General features: G+C 38.6%; 1 protein-coding gene across 1 annotated transcript; it reads left to right on the forward strand.

The window, feature by feature from the left end:
• The first annotated feature begins 177 nt into the window (after positions 1–177).
• Positions 178–15,983, forward strand: LOC143880118 (uncharacterized protein At2g37660, chloroplastic-like). The gene is made up of 7 exons (XM_077382875.1): positions 178–331; positions 7,444–7,715; positions 7,788–7,824; positions 7,920–8,017; positions 14,681–14,742; positions 15,359–15,482; positions 15,652–15,983. The coding sequence occupies exons 1-7, from the start codon at positions 277–279 to the stop codon at positions 15,769–15,771; spliced, it is 768 nt and encodes a 255-aa protein (XP_077238990.1). The 5' UTR covers positions 178–276; the 3' UTR covers positions 15,772–15,983.
• Positions 15,984–16,603: the final 620 nt, after the last annotated feature.

The raw sequence follows: 16,603 nt of genomic DNA on the forward strand, positions 1-16,603 counted from the left end.
AATTATCCTACTATGGGTGCGAATTTATCATAAACCAAGAAATATTTTAAATCAATGTTGACTGAAAGCGAAGGTTCTAGCATCCTCCAACGGCGATGATGACACGTGTCTATCTCTTTCTTCCACTTCCACGTGTACCTCGAGCATTGGCCTCTATAAAACCCTAACCATTCTTCTCAAATCTTCCTCGAAATCTTTAAATTCCCTCTCCACCATTTTCGATCCGAGAGAAAGAAGAGAGTTAGGGTTTGTAGAACTCTGTTCGTAGTTACAGTAATGGCAGATCTTTCTCCAGCTTTGGTTCTCGTTACTGGAGCCGGTGGCAGAACCGGTATTCAATTCTCTGCACCTCAAATTTCCTTTCTTTGTTCATTTCGGAATTCTCGTATGATTCGTTTGGAGTTTCAGTTTAGGTTTTATTGCACCAATTCCTACTTTAGGCTTTTATTTTTTGAACATTTTATTTTTATTTTTTTGTTATGGAATCATGGTTTTAAATTTCGTTTCGGATTTCGGTGAGGATTCCCGTCCCGGTTTCGGAAATTTCGGGAATTTTGGTCGAAATTTGTAATAAAATTATAAATTTTTATTCCCAATTTCGTTCGAAATTACCGAAATTTCGGGCCGGTCTTCGTCCCAAAAAACCTGCATTTCGGGCGCTAATACCAAATGTTGCGGCTGAAATTTCGGTTTCGGATAAGTCCGAAATTTTAGCCGAAACCGAAATTTAAAACCTTGTATGGAATAACATTTTTGGTTACTTTTTTTGCAATTTTAATGGATTTATATGGTAGAGTTCTGCTGCGAATTTTTATTATCAGGCTTAGACTAATTTGCTGACAATTAGAGATTTTAGTTAATCTGGTGGACTTTACTCCGAATTTTGTACTGGCAAAATTACTGGTAATTTTGAGGATTAAAAGAAGCATTAATTTGAAGGGAATGTGGTTTTTTTTTTTTTTTTGGTAATACTTTTAGTTCTTTTTGTACTTTAATAATTAACTGCTTTCTTCTATTGTTAATACTTCACATAATCTGTACTGGTCAGACCTTGGGCTCTTAGCTGATCACCTACTTGAGTTGGCTTTATGTTTTGAGTCACACGTACGAACCACTTAATATTTGATGTTATGCTTATTTCATAGTTTTGTTTTTGTGGTAAAAATGGGATAGTTGTAGTGATTTCTTAAAGGGAAGTTCATTTGCATAAGGATAATTTGATTAGACCATTGTAAATTGAAACAATTGAAAATAGGAGAAGCCTATAGAGAAAGACAGCTTTCACAACACCGGAAAATCCGCTTCTCAAATAGTGAAACCGAAGTTTACACTAGCCCAAGATCCACAACCAAAAGAAATAAAGAACAATCATCACAAGATGTAATCCAATATATATGAGAGAAGAACAAAACTACAAGTAGAAAGCTTCAACACATAGAGAAAATATGGGCAAGTTGGCCCTCTTCTTCAATCACAAGCTTGCACACAAGAAAGCTTCAATGGAGGTCTTGCTAGTGGAGAATCTCTACCAAAATGAAGCTAATAAGAATAGGCTTAGTCAAAGGAAAGCAGAGAAGTAATAGCTTTGGTAGGAGATAGTGGGTATGCGAAAGTGGGGACTTTAATGCTAGGAAAGTGGTAGTGGGTTTAGAGTTTCAAGTATGGTTTTAATTTGAAATAGGAAGTAGTGAGAAAAGATGGAGCAAACTTGTGTGGCTCACACATGTGCAAGCTAGGCCAACAAAAGACCAAAATACCCATAGACACAAAATACATTTTTGTCCTCACTACACCTCTCAAAATAAAATAAACTAAAAGCTACCCAAAAAATACACTTTAAAAATTAACAAAGCCTTCGAAAATTTTTACCATATGCATGAGTATGGCATTTATGGGGAAAGTGGATCAATAGAATTTTCAAAGAGGAGTAAATTCTATGGTAAAATTATAATGGATCTAACAAGGTTAGCAGTCGAGAAATTAATGTGGAGGGCTTCCAACAGAAATTGGAGAATGGTGGTGTTTATTAGGAGCACATTAGCAATGGCAAACATGGGGTGGTCTCCTCACCCTTAGCTATCAATTCTGTTCGATTCCGAATAGGATTTTACTGATATTCTACTCCGAAACAGCCAACCGAATGAAACATTCTGGTCAAACTTTTGAAAATTTCGACCAAATTGGGGTTATTCAAGAAATTGTCTCTAGAATGCCATATTTTGTCTAGAACCGAAGAAAAACACAGTGAATTGTTATTTTTTATTATTATTATTTGACTTAATTTCTTATATTTTTCATGTTTGCTTGAAAGGCATTTCACCCCTTGCAATTGAATGGGAGTGTTAAAATCCATCAAAACCCCTCTTTGGTTAGATTTAGGGCACGTCTGGCTGACAGGGAAAGTTTTTCCTGACAAATCGCCATCTCCAAGAGGGAAACAAAATCCCGGAGACGATGTCTCCAAGAGAAGTTGCAAAAAATCAGGTAAGAGAAATCTCTACTCAAAACTGAATCAATCATTTCCTGGTTTTTAGCAACTTCTCTTCATTGGAGCGTTGTCTTGGGGATTTTGTTTCCTGATTTCTCTCCAATCTACTCTGAGATGGCGTTTTGTCAGGAAAAACTTTTCCTGGCAGCCAGACGTGCCCTTAGGGTTTCTAGTGTTTCCCAAAATGCTAAACATATATTGAAGATGACCATTTCTGCAGCAGTATTTTTGGGGGTCTGGAATCCGAACTACTATATTTTGGTAATGACACTGGCCGCTTTGTTTTACACTTTTTTAATTAGCTATTCACGGCTGCTACGATACTGAAGATGTTATCAACATCCAATCAGAAAACTAAAACAAAGCGAGTTTATAGCGTCTTTTCTAGAAAGGAACATCATAATAGGTTAAAGATCATAATGTTGCAATTCAAGAGAAAAATGGAAGGCTATCTAAATAGAATTGATGACTAATCCTCTGCCACAATCAGCAATCCATCTAAACTTTGATGGAAGTATATAGGCAATCCAAGTCTGGTCGGGTGGGAGGTGATTTTGGGAACGCATCCGGTGAAATAATAAAGTTCATTTTGGAGCGATTGGAGATGCAGATCCGAATGAAGCAAAAATAAGAGCCATTGTTGTCAGTTCCATCCTCATATCTGGGCGTACCACTGGGAGGAGGCAGACCAAGTAAGAAGCAATGGAATCAAACTGTATATAGGGTAGAAAAAAGGTTGGATATGTGGAAAGAAATTTGGCATCCTTGAGGGGCAGAATAACTCTTATCAAAGTCCTTGAGATCTGCGTGGCAAGTGGGAGTCAGATGACAAATTAAGTCACCGGGGTGTGACCGTGGAGAGACCAAGGTTTAAAATTTCGGTTTCGGAGGCGGTTTCGGCCACCACCGAAACCGAAACGTTTCGGTTTCATGCTGAAATTTCGGCCGAAATCATGTAAAAATATGATTATGATTTCGTTTATTTTTTTTTAATTTCGACCGAAATGTCTAAAATTTCGGTGCCGATTTCTGCGATTTCGATTGAAATTTCGTCTATTTCGGTGGAAATTTTGTAAAAAGAGTCCAGAAATGAAATTTCGGCGACATTTGGTCGAAATCTTGGAATTTCGTTGAAATTTCAGCGAAATCTTGTAAAGAATCGACTTCATGTGAATTTCGTTTCGGTTTGTGCCAAAACCGAAACATTTCGGCCGAAATTTAAAACCATGGGAGAGACATCCTAAACCTAAGATTCTAATTCAATGATGGAATCAGGTTCAAAGTGTATTGGGGGGATAGCATTAAATTCTGGATGGATAAGTGGTGTGGGGAAGTTTCCCTTAGGGTCTGTTTGGTTGCTTGGGACTGCATCGGTTGGTAATCGAAAAACCTTTCTAAAAACACCAAAATCATGCTAAAAGAACAAGATTTGACGTCCTAAAAAAATACCTCAAATAAAATAACGAAAATAAGAAATAAAAAAATAAAAGATTTGATCTACGCCGCACTTTCTGCATCAAGACAAGCATTTGGTTTGTCTAGGAAAATGGTGGAATTGTGGTAAGTAGTGTTTGGTTGCACGTCAGTTCTCTTGAAGAGTAGTGGAAAAAGTACAGGTATCATAACCAAAAAAAAGAAAGTGGAGAGAAATAGGGATGAGAGAGAAAGATAGAAAAGACAAACCTTTTCCACCATTCTTCTGCCAAAAACTTCAACTTTTTGGTAGAATTTAGTTAGAAGATAAGGAGAGGGGACATTAATGCCACATGGGCGCCAATTGTGCAAAAAGGCAATAATGATGTCTAGAACATGTCGGGAGTCAAATGGAACTTCAATGTAATATTGGCAACCAAACATGGTTTCGGCATTCATTGGCATTTGAAATTACAGTGTATGCCGAGCATTTGTGCGACCAAACAGAATTGTAAGGAAAGGTTACCCGATTTTTTTGCAGTAACCGCAAAGAAGGCATGGGTTCAGGAGTGCCTGGTGCGAGTGGAGAATGGCATCTCTTGGAATTTGGGCTTTATAGGATTTTTTTTGACGAGTTAGACTGAATAGCACAACTAATGAAGATTTTGGAAGCACAATACATTAAAAGATCTGGTCTGATAAGAGACTTCGGATCTGGTGCACTCCTGGGGATTTCACTATCAAATCATTCTATCAACAACTTACACCTTGCACGACATCTCTACAGGAGCATCCTGGAAACATCCAGGGTTCGCACATTCAGTTCGATGTAGTTCTAGACAAAATTCCGAAAGTAAATCGCTTGCGAAATTGCCAAATGTTGATTGTGGACCATTGCGCATTATGCATAGAGTCGGGAGAATCGGTGGACCATCTGTTTTTGCATTGCAGGACGGTTCAATTGTGTGGAGCCGAATCCTTCAAAGATTTGGCATGGTTTGGGTATTGGCAGCCCAATTGGCTAATCTCCTAGATAATTGGTCCTTTGCACCGTGGAGGAAGAGAGGAAAACTACTTTGGAATGTAACATTGCTAGCTACGATCTGGGTGTCGTGGAAAGAGAGGAATGCAAGAGTATTTAAAGGTGTGGTCAAAATCCTTCATTTCATTTATATTAAGGTCATTGTATAGACCATATCTTGGGTTAGGGCACTTCCCGGCTTCAGATTTGTTTCGGCTTATGACCTTTGGTATGGATGGAGGGAGGTATGCATAGGCGGAGACCAAATAGAGCAAGCCGATCAATGGTGGCCCCCTTGCCCCATGGTTTTTGAAACTAAACTTTGATGGATCTAGCCTGGAAACCAACGCCCCGCAGGTGTTGGGGGCCTCCTAAGAGATGAGAAACGGTCAAACGAAATGGGCCTTCTCAAGTCCATTAGGGATTGCAGATTCAAATGAAGTGGAGATTAGAGTGGCACTACAAGTCATAAGGTTGATTGAGCCATCCCACATGAATAAGGTGATAGTGGAGTGGGACTCCCTCAATGTAATAAAATGGTTTAAGGGTAATAACCGTAATATACTGCATCCATGGAGGTTTTCCCACTGGATCGATGAGATTATGGATCGGGAGCGGCGTTCAAAAATATCTTTCTAACAGGTGAAGAGATCAGCAAATACAGAGACTAATAGATTGTCTATGGCAGGAGTTGTAAGAATGGAGGTAGAGCTTCTTTATTTTCTTCCTCCTTGAGGCTGTTGCTTGTAGCTTCCTTTTCTTTCTGTTTTCTTCTTTCTCTGAACGGCTTGGTCCGTCTTGTATATTCCTCTTACTTCTATTCATTATTTATTATCGTTCAAAAAAATAGGTGGAGTTGTTCAATCATCTTATTGTTGAGGAGGATTTATGTAACATGATTTCATGGGCATCAAAGTTTTCAATGGGGCCATGAAGATTAACTACTTGTATAGGGAAGGTGTTTGACTTGTGTAGGCTTATTGATCCAATAATCAAATGTACACCACAATCAACTAATGAGGTAGCAGATGATCTAGCAAAAAGTGGGGTGGAGTGAACTAGACTTATCATCGGTAACTCAAAAACTATTATAAACTTGCGTGTGTGCAATGCTATTTTTCTCTTGCTTGATAGTTGTTTCTACAACCCTTTTTTCGTGTTGTATTTTCTATCACTCAGAAAAAAGCTGGTGCAAGTGATCTGCTTGTTCCTAAACTCTTAGGAAATGCCATTGTTGTAGGTTAGTCTTAGGAAACACCAAATTTGTATACTTCTACGCTCCCAATCATTTCCCCAGGAAGGCTAGATGAGGGCCTTCGCTACAATTGTTCTGAGAAGTAAAACTCCAAACATCAGTACATGATTCAGAATGTATGCATGTTAGATTGTGACACCCACCCCGTCAATTTTAAAAGATGGAGAATATTCAATCTCTACTTTCTGATGAAGAAAATCCAAAGATCTCACTGCATAGTTCTCTAGAGTAAGCACGCCTTGATTGATGAGAGGTCAAGCTGCAATTCCTTACTAAGTAATAATGCAAACTAATCTTTCTTAATTCACCAAAAACGGATCTTGGTCATAGAAACGAAAGCTATATTTGAATGATAGATGTGAAAGTTCAGTTATGAAGTCTTTAGTATAATTGTACAACATGTGGGTTGAAGATGTAACATGGGAATTGAATCACAAGATGGAAGAGAAGTTCCCAAACTATAACATTTTGTACACAATTTTCTTGAGAGGGTTGGATTATTATGAACCACTTCATATTTTTTTTGAGAAGGGCAACTAATATGCTACAAAAACAAAGATCACAAATCTACATCGGTTGACAGAGGCTGCTCTATATACAAATAAATCCCTACAAATACCCATTGTAACTAATTTGTCCACCAACTCGTTCCTAGTAACTTGGTGAGATGAAAATCACTACCTCATCTAAGATTTCGTCAGTGTATGATTGTATGTCGCCAACCTCCATGGACCAATGCTATCTCCCCTAGTTGGCAAAATTGCATTGGAGTAGTCGCCTTCCAATGTGAGCGTACCATCCAATTCTCTTTAAAAATGGCTAGATAGACTAGTTAATCGAATCAAGAAAAATATTAGAGATTTGATGAAATGGTGATTATAATGTAGACGAATTGGTTTGAGCTTTTCTATGTTGGATGTTATTATAACATTATTAGTGCTTATAGTGCTGTATGTCGAAGAAGATATCTTGTCTTGAAAGGAGGTTGTTCCTTGAAGTGCCAATCTTGTAAGGAAGACGCTGCTGAAATTGGTCCGTAGGTCAGCTTGATTTCTATTATTTCTTATTTCCTAGCTGTCTTCTATTATTATGCATTTTGATTTTGAAAATTTTCTTTATAATGGTAAAATTGCTTCCAAGTTTCTTAATCTCAATCTTAATTTAGTAGAGAAGTGGAAATCTTTTTTTTCTTTTTTTTTTTCACTTTTGAAGTTGTGAGCTGTCAGTTTTTCTTTTCAACATGGTTTTTAATGGGTGGTTTTGCAGGTCAAATTGTTTATAAGAAATTGAAGGAGAGAGTGGATCAGTTTGTTGTGAGGGGTCTGGTTAGAACAGAGGAAAGCAAGGAGAAACTTGGAGGAGTCGATGATGTTTTTGTTGGTGATATAAGGGATGCTGAAAGTATTGTTCCGGCCATTCAGGGTATTGATGCCCTCATAATTCTCACTAGTGCCGTGCCGAAGATGAAACCTGGTTTTGATCCGAGCAAAGGTGGGCGACCTGAGTTCTATTTTGAGGATGGAGCATATCCCGAACAGGTAATTTTAGCTTTTGGTATATTGTTGATGCAATTATTAGATTTTGTTGGTTTCTTTTTTGTTTGGTTATAGGTTGATTGGATTGGCCAAAAGAATCAAATAGATGCTGGTAAGTTTGTTTTGTTTTGTTCCTTGTTTCTTTTGCTTGTATTATTTTTTACTTTTGCTATATTCTTTTGTTGGATCATTTGTCCATGTACACAGCTAAAGCCGTGGGGGTCAAGCAGATTGTTTTGGTTGGGTCTATGGGTGGAACAAATCTCAATCATCCCTTGAATAGCTTAGGGAATGGAAACATATTGGTGAGTAATTAGTGTGGCCTATTTATTTTCTTTCTTCCAGAAGTTTCAATTTGTACTTGTCTTGTAAAAATTACTTTTTATCTTGCTTCTTGATCTTGTGGTTGATAATGGATCTTTCTTTTTTTTTTATGCTCTATATTATGTACCGTGATAAATATCACTTTCATATCCTTTTCATCATTAACCAATATCCATGCTCTTAAAGTTCGAAAAACGATGATGCACTTCAGTTTTTGTTCTTATGGCTTCTCTATATTCAATGTACTAATATTGGCTATTCTGTTAATCGTCTCTTTAGTGTTTCATTTCTTGACTGGCCATATTATAGGCTTGCTGAACTCAGTTGATTCAATTTGTTGGGGAAACCCTAAATACCTGCACTAACAGCCAAGAGGATTAAAAAAATAGAATACAACCAAGTGAATGACAAAATAAGAGAAACCATCTCCATTACTCTCTCATCATCTCCTCTCTCTATGTTCTATCTACTATTCGATCTACATCTTATTCTTTTCTTACATTTTATAAGAGAATAGCCAAACTGAGAATTACTCAGATCGGCTTTTTATGTAAAACCTTGTCCAATTTCCCACCTAAAACTGTTTATGCCAACTAGATAAAACAAAGCTGCAATTTCCTTGAAAACACAAATTATCTTAGCCCATCATTTCTAATACCAACTTTTCTAGTTATTGGGTTGAGAGTCAATGAAGGTAAATATCCCCCCCCCCCTTCCCCCGCCCCTTCCTTCTCCTCCTCGCAGGGTCATTACTTGTCATGCTTTGTGGAGCTATGGACCCTGCAAACCAAAGATTTAAAATCGGTTTAGGTAATGCTTTGATGGGACAAAAACTATTTTATATCAATGCCATCATAGAACTCATTTTGGATGAAACATTTAAATACCTAATGCCAGGAAAAAAACTGAAAAAATCAAATAGAATAAAAAAACTATGAGAGGTCGAACCCTTCAGCGATTATCTCTGTATTGGTAATAAAGTTGTATTTTATGGGGGCCTCACAATTGCAACATTATTTTAGTAGATAAGTTGTAGCTATTTTTTTATTACAAAAATCTGGCTTGATGAGGAGCCATGCATATGAATCTATTTCAAGTCCAGACCTATAGCCTATTTATAAAAAATGTCCGGGCCAAGGGCCTATTTATAAAAAAAGTAGAAACTTAGAAAATGAAAGCCTGATAACCAAATTTACTATGACTCAAACATGGATTAAAAAAGGAAGATTTGTTGGAATAAGGAAGTTAATTTTTTATATAAAATATAGCAAAAAATGGAAGTTAAAGAAAGAAGCACAAATTTTTTAGTGCATAGGGGTAACAAAAATGATTCTGTAGCTGACAATTCTGGTAGAACAGTCAGCAAGATTATGTTAGTTGGTAGAGTCTGCTACATGCAATTAGGGGAGGAAAGTATACAAGGAGGGAGAGTTTCTTTGTATGATGTGTAATTTTTTCTGAAAGCTAATGGACAGAGATTTCCCCTCGAAGTGGGATTTTGTCTCGTTTATGGTGTTCTTCTTCCCAGGATCGTATCAGTAACGACAATGGAGCTGAAAAAGACTCCCCCCCCCCCCCCCCCCCCCCTCCTCTCTTTTGTAAAAAAGAAAAAGTTCCATCCAAGTTTAAATCGTAGTTTCGTAAAAATAAATTTCATATGTTTGCCTCTCCCTCTCACTTTATCTCTTATGGTTTTTCTTTTGTTTTGTGCTTTTTTATTTTTTTAAAAAAAGGCTTTGAATCTTGAGATGTCTGAGAAAAGAAATAAAGGTTTCGTGTGGAAAATGCAAGTCAACATGATGGATTTAAAGGGCTGAGATGGTCCTTGATTAAAAAAAATTGACAAGGATGAAAAGCTATGGGAAACGACGGGCTTCAAGATGGAAAAAAGGAAGAATCAACTGCTTTCTTACTTTTTTATTTCCTTTTTTTTTTTCTAAGTTTTTATTAAAGAACAACCAGTTGGGAAACTACTACCGCCCTAGCGGTATGATGGTACAAAAAGGCAAATGAGTGCACACATATAATTCTTTTCTGGCATGTCAACGTGTTATTCTAGTTCTTAAACATGCATATAAAATTAAATGTGTGGCTGTGACTCCTGTGAGCGGTGATGATATTTCACACCTTGTGACTAGGGTTCTGTCATAATCGTCAGATTTACAAAGACGATATAGGCTTCTCTTCCTCAAATACTAATAATAATAATAATAATAATAATAATAAATGTTGGCTACCACAATAACAAAAATAACCGCCATCACAATAAACAAAGATAACCACCATCACGTTTACAATTCTACATAACATATGCCATCATGAGCGAATGTAAATGAAAGAAAGATGTAAGGTGATACTAATGTCTAGCAGCTCGCATTGTCTAAAGCCACATCACATATAATGGGATACAATCCCTCTGGTGTGAAATAAAGCAAATCTCTCGTACCTATGGATTTGTCGTTGAATTAGCTGATAAACAAATACATGAGTAGGATGTAGCCCGCCTTGCCTCGCACCCAAAGCAGATTTAAAGAGGAAAAAGGAAGCTAATAAGGAAACTGACAGCAACAAAACACCCAAAACCAGCAAAAGAAATACACAATAATTCAGCATCCATGCCCAACACCAACACGAATATTAGGAAAACCCAACGAGTGACAAGCCGCACCCTGGCTGTTTTTTTGAAGGTCCTCCTACTACCAATTGCGCTTATTTGATCTATAGAGACAAGATTCATTTGCTAGTGCATCAGCCTTACAGTTGACACACGATATACATATGACAAGGACCTGACTATTGGATTCAATGTGCACCTTGTTCAAATTCAGCACCTTGCAGTATCCAAGCCCATCAAGGAGAGCTCTACTATCATCTAGCATGTTAGTGTTATCTCATAATAGCGAGAAAAGGCGAATATGGTATTAGCTTTATCATCACTGAGAACTCCACCTCTAGAGCTGCCTGTATTTCCTTCTGCTGCTCCATCAATATTTTGTTTAAATGTCGTAGGCAAGGTTTTACCTAGTGAACCCGTATTTTACCTCTGAAGTTGATTTGATTGGATTTATTCCAATCAGATTCTCAGCGAGATTTCCAACTTCTCCCTCTTTAGCCCATTCTACTGTTTTTAGTATGATCATATGGTAAGAATTCTAAGAATGGGTAAACGAAAAACGCTCCGGGGAAAGAGAGGAGATTTTGGGCGATTCTGTTGCTCCCTCCCTAGATCGATGGAAACCCTAGGGAGGGAGGCGATTTCATCTCTCTCTCTCTCTCTCTCTGTCTCTCTCTCTCTCTCTCTCTCTCTAGCGTTTTTTCTCCCCTCTCTCGCTGGTCTCTCTCTCTCTCCCCCTCTCTCATTTCCTGATCTCTCTCTCCCCCATCTCCTTTTCTTTCATTTTTCTGATCTCCCCCTGATCTCTCTCTTTCTGCTTTTTTCTGATCCTCCCTCTTTCAATTTCTCTGGTCTCTTTTTCTCTTAGATCTATCTCTCCTACTTTCTGATCTTTCCCTTGATGGGCAAGGGAGGTGTTGGTGGTCGGATGATGTCTGGAGTTGGGCAGATCTCGCAGGGGATGCAGCAATGATGGTTGGAGGTGCGGAATGGGCGGATCTGGGTCCGAGTGGGCCAGATTTAATGGGCAAAGGATCGGAACTGGGTAGGGTGGATGGAGAAAGTGAGCTGGTGAGTCCTCGAAAGTGGTGGACTGGCAGGAGTATGAAAAAGAGTGGCTGGATTCGGGGGAAAAAAGTAGGAGGTTGGATGTGGAGGTGGTGGTGGTAGTGGTGGAGAAAAAGTATGATGGAGGATGCGGATGACGGTATTGAGACGGCCGGTTATTTCAATCCCTCCTCTCCCTCCTCTCCCTCGTGAAATGAGGAAGGCATGTGGGATGTCAGATATGGTGCGACGGATGACTGGCAAAAGGGCTTTTGGGAAGCTGTGGGTCGCCGGATTTGGGGGCCGTGTTGAGTGGCAGAGGCAATGGGTAGGCAGAGATAGCATTGGGGTTGCCATCTGGAGATTGAGGGGAAAGATGGGTTTAATCGAGGTGCAAGGTTAGGGCTAGAAGGGCCGAGGTGTTAGGTTTGGATAGGTGTTTTGGGTTGCAGGTAGTTAGCTGGAGTGGTAGAAGGCGGTGGCTAGAGAGGTAGTGGTTGAGGAAGGAGGTAAGACTAGGGTTAGGTGGAAGGTAGGGGAGGGTTAGGGTTTTAGGGTTTGGTGGAAGTGAAGAAGAATGTTAGGTTGAACAATGGTGGTCTCTAGGGTTAGGTGGTGGAAGGAAGGGTAGGGTTAGGGATTTAGGTTCTTGTGGAGGTGAAAAGGAAGAAGTTAGGGTGAACAATGGTGGTCTCTAGGGTTAGACGAGGGTTTTTGGCTTGGTGGTTTAATGGGGATCTCCCGGGATGGGCGGTGGTGTAATGTGGAGGCCGCCGAAGATTGGATTCGACAGGTTGGCTATCGTGCACGGTTAGGGGCGCACAATAGCTTCAGGCCTTTGAGCAGGATTTTTGAAAATCGAATTCGCCAGCTAGAAAGTGGTGGAGAAGTCTGTGTGACGTGGCAAGTCATAACTATGACTTGATGGGGCCTACAAATATGGCACTTTTTGTTGGATTCAATTCAATTGAGACCATTAGTCAATGAAAAGGAAAGGAAGGGGGAATGGTGAAGGCACTCTCGGCTGCGGTACTAGATGAAGAATTCGAAGGGGAAGTGAAATAGTTATTCGGCATGATGGCAGCGCATGTAAGTGTAGACCTCACTGTAGCGGTTGACCCAGAAGATCACTTCTCTTGTTTTTTTACTGGCCTAGGAGTATACTCCTGGCCACCCTTAATTGATTCTATGTAATGCAAGTAGGGACCCCTGGTCCCCAATGTAATCTTCATAGTATCAATGAATTTGTTAATTTTCAAAAAAAAAGAATTCAAAGAATGTTCCATACTGAGTCCTGGAATTTTGTTACCTTCTGAAGCTAATGTTGATGTTGGTATACGCCGTTTTGTTCTTCTTGGGGCCTACTTTCTGGTCTTGATGAACCCCATTCCTCTCTCATTTTTTGTTGAATTGGGGCACTGTTCCTGAACTTTGCTTTCACCACTATGCTTCTCCTTGTGAGGCACTAAAACTTCTTTGATGTATGCCGGGCTTCATCGCTGCATCATGGAATGAAGCTTTTTTTACACACTATCAAAACACGTTAGCTTCTTAAATATTATTGACTAGGCATATACACCTTAGCTTCTTAAATATTATTGACTGGGCATATACACCTTAGCTTCTTAAATATTATCTCTGCATAATGGATTGATGCATCAATATTACAATAATCTTGTCCACAAACTTGAGAAACTCCTTAAAACTTCTCAAGCACTTTAATACTTCTTGAGCATATGCACTCGTGCGTAACTTGAATAGGTTTTAGTAAGAAGTAGGGTATAGCAAAAATAGAAAAATATGCATAAATTTTAGAAATAAAACGAGCTCCACTTTTCGAGCATAAATCATCGTTCAACTAAGAGGAACGTGAAAACCTCAAACATCTAAAATTTTGATACAGGCTTGAATCATAATCCGTGATTCATAATAAGCGAATGCCATGAAAAAGGGTCTGAGACTCTCAAGGAGTCAATTAATGTTTTAGTCCCTTAAGTTTGCAAGTACTTAACTAAATACAGCTTAGCAAGTCTTGCTTATCCCATCTCACAAGTCATACTAGGTAACTGGAATCCCCCCATCCCCCCCCCCCCCCCCCCCCCCCCCCCCCCCCCCCCGCCCCCCCAACACACCCCCACCCACCACGACCACCCAACCAGACACACACAAATTGACCACAAAATTGTGGCAACTGAAGAAGTGTTTAATGGTGATTAAATTACTTGGCAAGTGTGGAGTGCCTTGGCCGCTTGGCAGATTCTGTGGCTGCCACTTTGAAAGACAGTCTGAAGGCGTAGTTTTTCTAGTGCAGAAGCCCTCTTCATAATTTATACAACATCTTTACAGCCTCATCACGTACCTATTGGGGGCTGTTTGGGTGCAGGGAGTTCTCTTCCCGGAAAATGAGTCTTCCAGCATTTGGTTAACTCATTTTCCATGGATCATATTTTCCACAATAAGATTTTCCATGTTTTCTAAGAAAAATTTGGCCCTACTAGACCTTGGAACTTTCTTTCCAGGGAGTTCTTTTTGTCATGGATTTTGTTTCCATAATTTTTTGTCCTAAACACCAAACAGCCCCTTAGAGTAGTCCTTCAAAATTTGTTCTATCATTCTTAAATCTCAATCTGGTAAAAAAAAATCTCAATCTGATCATCCACTGTTAAAACAGACTAAACTGATAAAGAGGAAGTATTGGAAGGTTGTCTTAGGAGGCTAAATCTCATCGTCGTGATAACTCACAGATCTTGATGGATAGCCGGATAGGGCATGTACTCCAGGATCTTAAAATATGCGCACTTCGTTTCTCAGTGTGCACATTAACTGGCACTTCTTTATTTCTTTGGCTGTGCACATGATTTCTGTATGATGCTTGCGAGTTTGAGATATGATGGCTAACATAAGGATCAATTTGTTTCTGGTGTCTTGGGGATGTTTTACTGTAGAAAATGTAAATGGTAATAGATAAATATTGTGTTTGTAGATTTGGAAGCGGAAGGCTGAACAATATTTAGCAGACTCTGGCATACCATACACAATCATAAGGTACATCTATCTTAATCACATTCATTAACAAATGAACTGGAGAAACTAAACTTCATGTTATTACAATTTCAATTTCTAGTTGTTTTTTCTACCTACATTCTACTTACCTTAAATAGTTATCAACTTAAAGAGTCACTATTAAAATCCAATAGCCTTGTTAGTGCTTTTTATAATAATTATATGGTATATAACTTGGGAGCTAGTATTGAGTATTGACACCCATCTCTGTTTTTTAAATTATTTTTGTCTCTTCCTCATAAACTGACAATGAGTTGTACTTAACAATGAAAGACTTGAAAATAAAAGAGTTGGATGGCAAGTACCAAAAAGTGGGGTGGCTCTTCAATTTGCATTGAACTGTCATTATTATATTTGCAAAGAAAGAAATTTAATTGGGAAAGGGAATACAAGATGAGTAATTCTCCGATGAAGGTGGGAATGCCGAAGAAAACAAATGACTTAACACAAACATGCGCGTGATTACTTCTCAGCACACAGATTTTTTACCTCTGCCTTATAATTCTGTGCAAAATTCGTAAATTGCATTATAAAGGAGTATTAAGCATGGATCTTCCATAGTATTGACTTCATTATCAATGGAATGAACTATTTTCAGGCCTGGAGGTTTAAAAGACGAAGAAGGGGGTTTGCGTGAGCTACTCATTGGGAAGGACGATGAGCTTCTCAATACCGAAACCAAAACTATACCCAGGGCCGATGTTGCAGAGGTTTGCGTTCAGGTAATGTATACAAGACTGCATGTGGAACATGTCAGTTTTCTATATTGTATCACATGTGTTTACTTGTAGAGGTTTGCGTTAATTTAAAGATTTTTTTTTACATGAATGTGTGTTCTTTTGGCATTCATTTGTTTTAGTGAGAGCTGCATTTATTTTTCTGTGTTGGCAGGCATTGCAATTTGAGGAAGTAAAGTTCAAAGCATTTGACCTAGCATCAAAGCTACCGGGTGTTGGCACGCCCACTAAAGATTTCAAGGCGCTGTTCTCCCAAATTTCAACCCGCTTTTGAGAGCTCAACATACCTAATTTTCAAAAAATAATACAATTTGGAAGAGCCTTGACACAATTCCAACTGATTATTGAAATTTTACTATTTTACTGTAATTTGTGATAATAAATGGTGTGGATCTTCCAATAGCGTAATGGGTCAGGATCGCAAATGCTAGTGTATTTGAAGTAGAAAATGAATGATTTTAAAATATGGGTATCTAGTTCAATCTATACATCGTCTAACTTGTTACCCTTGATAACATTGGCTGGCTCAAATTAAACAGCCTTTATTTGAAAATTGATTTTTTTTTTATAAATTTGGATAATTTGCTAAAAAGATTGGTATCTTAGAAACTTTTCGTTGATCATTCAAATTTGAGTTGAACTAAGATAAACTCTTCTAAGTTGAGACTAAAATTCTACTCCATTAGAGCATTACCACAATATATCGGAAAAATGCACTTACGCCCCCTCAACTTATCAACTACACCCCCTGACTTTTCTATGGGGTTCTTAACGTGTCGAAGTGGACAGAAACAAGGAAATGTCTGTAATGCCCACCCATCTTGATGAAAAAGTCTTATTCTTCACTTAAAAATTAGGGCTTTTATTGCTGAAGGAAAACCTCACCGGAATCATTTTCCCTCCGGACATCTCGACTCTTCGACTCGTATTCTCTAAACTTCCAAAACCCTCTTCCTTCTTCTCTCCTTAAAGATTTTAGAAACCCTCTCCCTTCTTCTCCAAATTAACAAAACCCTAGATCAAATAACAAAATCCTCACATCTGCCCTTTCTTCTTCCTCCTTTCTTCAAGAATTTCAAAACCCTAACTCAACTTCTTCACAGAAA

This window comes from Tasmannia lanceolata, unplaced genomic scaffold, assembly GCF_043159265.1.
Source record: "Tasmannia lanceolata isolate RefF3 unplaced genomic scaffold, GAP_Taslan_0.1 ptg000006l, whole genome shotgun sequence".
NCBI classification, from domain to species: Eukaryota; Viridiplantae; Streptophyta; class Magnoliopsida; order Canellales; family Winteraceae; genus Tasmannia; species Tasmannia lanceolata.